The sequence below is a fragment of the Frankliniella occidentalis genome, unplaced genomic scaffold (genome assembly GCF_000697945.3).
Source record: "Frankliniella occidentalis isolate FOCC.00 unplaced genomic scaffold, Focc_3.1 Scaffold99, whole genome shotgun sequence".
In the NCBI taxonomy this organism is placed as follows: domain Eukaryota; kingdom Metazoa; phylum Arthropoda; class Insecta; order Thysanoptera; family Thripidae; genus Frankliniella; species Frankliniella occidentalis.
This window is the reverse complement of record NW_026267228.1, coordinates 699,391-704,853: the sequence shown is the minus strand read 5'-3', so window position 1 is coordinate 704,853 and position 5,463 is coordinate 699,391. Positions and strand designations below refer to the sequence as shown.

The following is a 5,463-nucleotide window of genomic DNA, read 5'->3' as shown; positions in this document are numbered from 1 at the left end:
TGAGTGACGAACTGACTGAGTGACGAACTGACTGAGTGACGAACTGACTGAGTGACGAACTGGCTTTTTTTCGTCCACTCGTCCTCAGTGTCAGTTTCACCTCCGCGGAGGTCGTCACGGAGGTCGTCACGGTTGCTGCTGCTGCGGCGCACACAGTGCTCGGCTCTAGTCTCCCATCCCCCGCTGGCCACTTAGGACCATAATCTGGCAGCACTAAATCACGGCCTGCAGAGCCCAGCCACGCCGCGCTGCGCCCAGTTCTTGGAGATGCTCCAGCAGCACGGCTTTGCCCCCCCCCCCCCCGCCCTCTTCCCCTTTTTCGCTGCTCGGCTCTTCGCCGTACATCAAAATACTATTCTATCTCCCAGTCGTTAATTTTTTGCTCGCAGATTTCTTTTCCGCCCCAACTTTCTTTCGCTCCTTTCTTCCCGCCCGGGCGAAGAGAAATGAGAGCCAAGTAGTGGGGACGTGCCGTGGGGCGTGGTGGCGTGGAGGGGCGTGGCGGGGCGTGGCGAAGGGTGTGGAGGCTGGCGGTGGAAAAGTAGAGGTAGGGGGAGGGGCGTAACTTTCCCTCGGAGTTACGGATTTTATTTTTAGGTCCTCATTTCCGCACCACTTATACCCAACTGTCTCTGCGCGCCCTGCTCGCCCTGCTTCTGCTCCTGCCGCCGCGTCCCGCGCCAGGACCAATAGCTTCGCGCATGGGGCGCAAAAAGGAGCTTGGAGGAATAATGTTTCCTTCAATCTGTTTGAATGGAACGAAAAAAAAATGTCCTGCTTTTGAATGTCATCTTCTCCCGGGAGGAAAAAACTTAACTTTTACATACACGCCTCTACTTAACTGAAACTTAACTTTAAGTACACAAAAGTTACTTTAAAGTATACACAAAGTACTAGATATTTCGGACAAGGGGTCCAAGTGGCACATAATGTCCACTTAAAGTTAACATTTAGACGTTAACTTTCATCATGTATACCATAAAGTATACTTAAAGTTCATTTCTTTCCACCCGGGTGGCGTTTACTTCAGACTCAAAACTTCGTAGGTTTCGTTCTTAACAGATTGCCCGTCGTATACAAACTGCAGCTTTATGCCTGAAGAGTGGTTCGGGATAGGGATCTGTGTGGGTCCCCACATTTTGTTTCACATGTCCTTATTGTCTCCCGTCCCCGTCACTATTGAATTGATTCACCTTGGAATATCTCGAGGAACATCTTTATCAAGGGTGTCACGTTTTCAAACATAAACGGTCCAAAACATTTGAACTGACGAGCGTGTTCAAATGTTTCCCGCTCGCGCTCGCCCAGCGTAAATGCGCCCAGCAGGCTGGACCCCGTAGCGGCAGTCGGTCTGTTCTCAGCCTCACTCCGTCTCCTTGGCAACGGGGCTCCAGCCAATGGCGTCCCGAGGATGAGGGCGGGGGCGCGGTGGGGTGATCCTTGCTGCCGCCATGACCCGGGAGGAGCTGGAGCCGTTCCGTGAGGAGGTAGTACGGACAGGAAGAGGTTCGTATGTGCTCCGGGCGAGAAGAAACTCGCGGTAGCCGATAGATTTTCTAATTACCATACACTCTGTGAATAAAAGTCATAATATCGCTCTCAAAATATGTCTACAAAGAGTTTGATTTCTTTTTCTTAAAACATTGCTGGAGACAAAAAATGAAGTCTTTTTTCAGAAATTTCCAAACAATTAATAAAACAGTAACGCACGATTTTACACCAAGGGTTTATTATAACAACAAAAATGACAATTTCCAAATAAATTTAAAAATGTTAGTCACAAGTTCATAAGAATTTTCCGACAAGTTTTTAAAAGGTTAAGAAAATTATTTTTTTAAACTGCCACGGTTTCAAATTTTTCAAACTTTTGAGGTGCGAATTATCCAGTTACTTGTTTGCTGGTTTCAAAAAATAATTTACCGTGTTACTGTCTTCCTTTCACGCCTGTAGAGAAGGCGTAAAGAAATTGTCCTTATTTGTGTTCTTAACGAGCTTTTAACTGGATGAACGTTAATCTTTCACATTGAATGCATTCTCGTTCTAGAGGATGTACAGAGTAAAATTATAGTTTCCAACGAAAAGATATCCGTCTTCTCTCGTGAAAGAGTCAAAGTGGCAGGCACTTCCAACTTTCCTTGCGTATTCGCGATAAAAGAGCCACTCCGGCCCGTGCTAAATACACTGGTAAAACAAGTGTTTAATATTGCACGTCAATTGACGTCTAAGTTCAAGTGTGCTTTTTCTCGACACTTTGTGGTGTCGAACTATGTTATACGTCAGTTGGCGTTTAAATTTTCGACACTTCCGAAACGTAGCAGCTGCACACCGTATGGTTCCCTATTGACAGCATAGAACTGTGTGTGCCCAAGTGTGCAGAATTTAAACGTTTACAAAACGTCTAAAATTTGCACACCACGCAAGGGTGCAACTTGAGTTAAACACCATGTGATGTGCTAAATCACAACTTGCACACGTTGGTGTGCAAATATTGCACACTTGTTTTACCAGTGTAGAGGATGCGAAAATTCGCGAGCAGTTTCCCGGCGGCGCCCGTGTGCCCCCTTCCTCCGCCGCCGCCCCCACCGCTAGCGCCCTCCTCCTCCACCTCCACCAGGGCCTCCTCGTGGTCCGCTATCGCTGCGGCGCATCTCGCCAATGCCCCTGTCCTGCTCGGCTCGCCTTGCTCGGCTCCACCTTCAGGGCCTGCATGGCAAGGTGGTCGTAGCACGCGTGGGGCGTAACGGCCGTTGAGAGAGAGAGAGAGAGAGAGAGAGAGAGAGAGAGATACAGAGCGCAGGAGCGGCATGCAGCACGTAGTAGCCCCGGAGCCATGCTGTTTATGACCTCATTTGTTCTTGGGGAGGGGAGCGGGGAGCGAGAGAAAAACGGGGAGGGGGAAGACAAGGAGAGGTAGGGACCGGGCAGTGGGTGGCGTGCAACGAAGGGTTGAGAGCGAGAGGGAAAGAGAGAGAGTGACAGAGAGAGAGAGAGAGAGAGAGAGAGAGAGAGAGAGAGAGAGAGAGAGAGAGAACACATCCCACCCAGATTAAGACCGAGACCTTAGATGATTTAGGACACTTTTGGTTTGCATTATAAGCTCTGTCTCTCTCTCCGCCCATTCTGCCTCCATTTCTTCCTCTCCCTTTCTCTCCCTCTCCCCTCCCTTCCACTTACTGTTTTACATTCACAGCTCCCAGCGAACTGCAGTCGTACGCGATGCCCTGGAGAAAGACGTAATAACTTTTGAATTTTCGAGGGAACACGTTTTATCTCTATATATTCTCTGGTGCTATTCTCTCTATATATTTCTGCCTCTCTCTCCTCCCCTCTTTCTCTGTATGTCTCTCTCCCTTTCTTTCGGTTTGCCGTCATCAGTTTTCCCCCAAAAGCTTACTATCCAACATCACTAGCGTTAAAGTTTCCATCGGAAAAAGCAGATTTATTTTCCGGAGAGCCCACGATCCGACTGTCCCAAACCCACTTCTATAGACATAGCGAGTAGGTTTCAGTTTCCTTTTGACAATGGAAACACAATTCTTCCTCTCCCTCTTTTTGTCTGTTAAAACGAGAAACAGAGACCGTGCATGGTGGTGAGGTGGGCGGAACAGAGCACAATCTGGCCAAACAATAATAAAAAGGGGAACGATTTGCGCGCGGCACTCTGCGTCTCGCCGCGATAAAACATTATTTACACTCATCTTTTGGCGTGCGTCGATAAATCATGAGCTGATGCGTGATGGGCGGCATAAAAAAAAGCGCCCCCCGCCGCTGACGTGGCGCCGCGTAGGGCAGAGCAGGTGCTAATTACCTGAGGGGGAGAGGGGAGGAAGGGAGGAAGGGAGGGTGATATGAGGTAGGAGCTCGATCCTGAATATCCCCCGATTGTTATCGCGTCTAGGCTGAATTAAAAGATGACGGATTGCGGCGTCGGTTATGAGCACCTGCTCTTTTTCATACACAAGACTTCACCTCGCCTAGATCGGTTTCATTTTTACTTTGACATAATTTTTTTTCGGTGTCGTCATCATTGCGTTGACAGACACTATCTTGGATGAAGATGAAAATTATATTGCGTGAGAGGGGATAGCGGTAAATCCGAGGTGGCAATAGCTCCCTCTTGATCCCCCATGATTCCCAGTGATTCCCCCACTTAGGTTTGCCAGTGGAAGAAAACGGTTATTTCGACTAATTTGTACCAGTTCCACTAGTTTCCCGCTCAGTTTTCAGCGACTTCTGTTGATTTCGATTAATTTTTTATTCTGAGGGTTCCCAGCCAGCTGTACATATGATTCCCGGAGTTGTTGCCCCCTCGGGTAAATCGTGGTAGTGTAGTTATTCCTCTGGAGGCTTAATGTTTGTGGCGTCTACAAAATTGTTTTAGGTAATGTTAATATTATGCCCACTCGTAGCATAGCTGATTGTCTAAAGGAGTTTTATTTATTCGATAACTTATTGTGAAAGTTACGCAGATGCAAATGCTCAAGAGCTGATGGTGATTGTAGTCCATGTTCCCCCTCCTACCGGTCTGTGTTGTGGACCCATCAATCCTAATATGCCGCCTCCGCCTTGTGTTGCAGTCACGAGCAGCAAGAGTTACCACTCGTCGGACAGCCTCAGCACCCGAGTGAAGAGCGGTGAGTACGACGCACACAACAAGCATTCGCATTCTCTCTGACTTTGGTCCTCGCGGCCGATATGTGTCTGGCGGGCTTGTGTCGCTCGCTGATGTGAAGCGCCCTCCCCGTGACGTGGAGAGGCACTGCTCTGGGCCTGGTGGGACGGAGCAAACAAAAGGGGGCATGGGTCGCCAACAACTGTCGGCTCTCCGTGAAGTACTTAAATGAGAAAATGTGTCGAGCACGCAACAAAGTGTCTTGAGCAGCGGAAAGTCCTCACAATAGTTCGCGTACGAAAAATTGTGCAAAATATCTTTGTAATTTTACAACATATTTAAAAATTTGCCATTTACGAAATATGTTGTAAAATCGCGGCTTTTTCGCTCGTCGAAAATTTCTAAGTTGATACGTAGCGCTCCCGGATGGAAGGATCTGCACTCGATACTGCACTTGTAAACTGTAGTTTAAGTACAGTTTTACTGCATTTAACTGTAGTTTAACTGCAGTTAACTTTAGATTGACACAGTACGAGTATAAACTGTAGTTAGGTCTACAGTTTAGCATTAGATCCTTCCACCCTACATGTGTGTAGCTGTAATTTTACGACACACATCATGATGTCATGGAAAAATTTTCCGTTAAACCAACAACTGTTTTTCACCAGGATACAATCGATTCGGAATTGCGATTTAATGATGACTTTTATAATCCGAAAGCGACACGGTGACCCACACCAAAGACACACATACACAGCAGATTATCCCCTGAGAGCTTCTCGTCGCAACTCTTCCGTTCTCCCCTTCCCTCTCCCCTCCCCTCCCCTCTTCCCCACCCTCCCTAGCGGCTC

General features: G+C 47.9%; 1 protein-coding gene across 2 annotated transcripts in view; it reads left to right on the top strand.

Annotated features, from left to right (window-relative positions):
- Positions 1–5,463, top strand: part of LOC113202966 (DNA-binding protein D-ETS-3) — a 103,758-nt gene that overhangs the window by 38,566 nt on the left and 59,729 nt on the right. For both annotated transcript variants that reach the window (XM_052269677.1, XM_026417425.2), the window contains one exon: positions 4,578–4,634. In XM_052269677.1, coding sequence (XP_052125637.1) covers positions 4,578–4,634 — 57 coding nt within the window. The remainder of the gene's footprint in view (positions 1–4,577; positions 4,635–5,463) is intronic.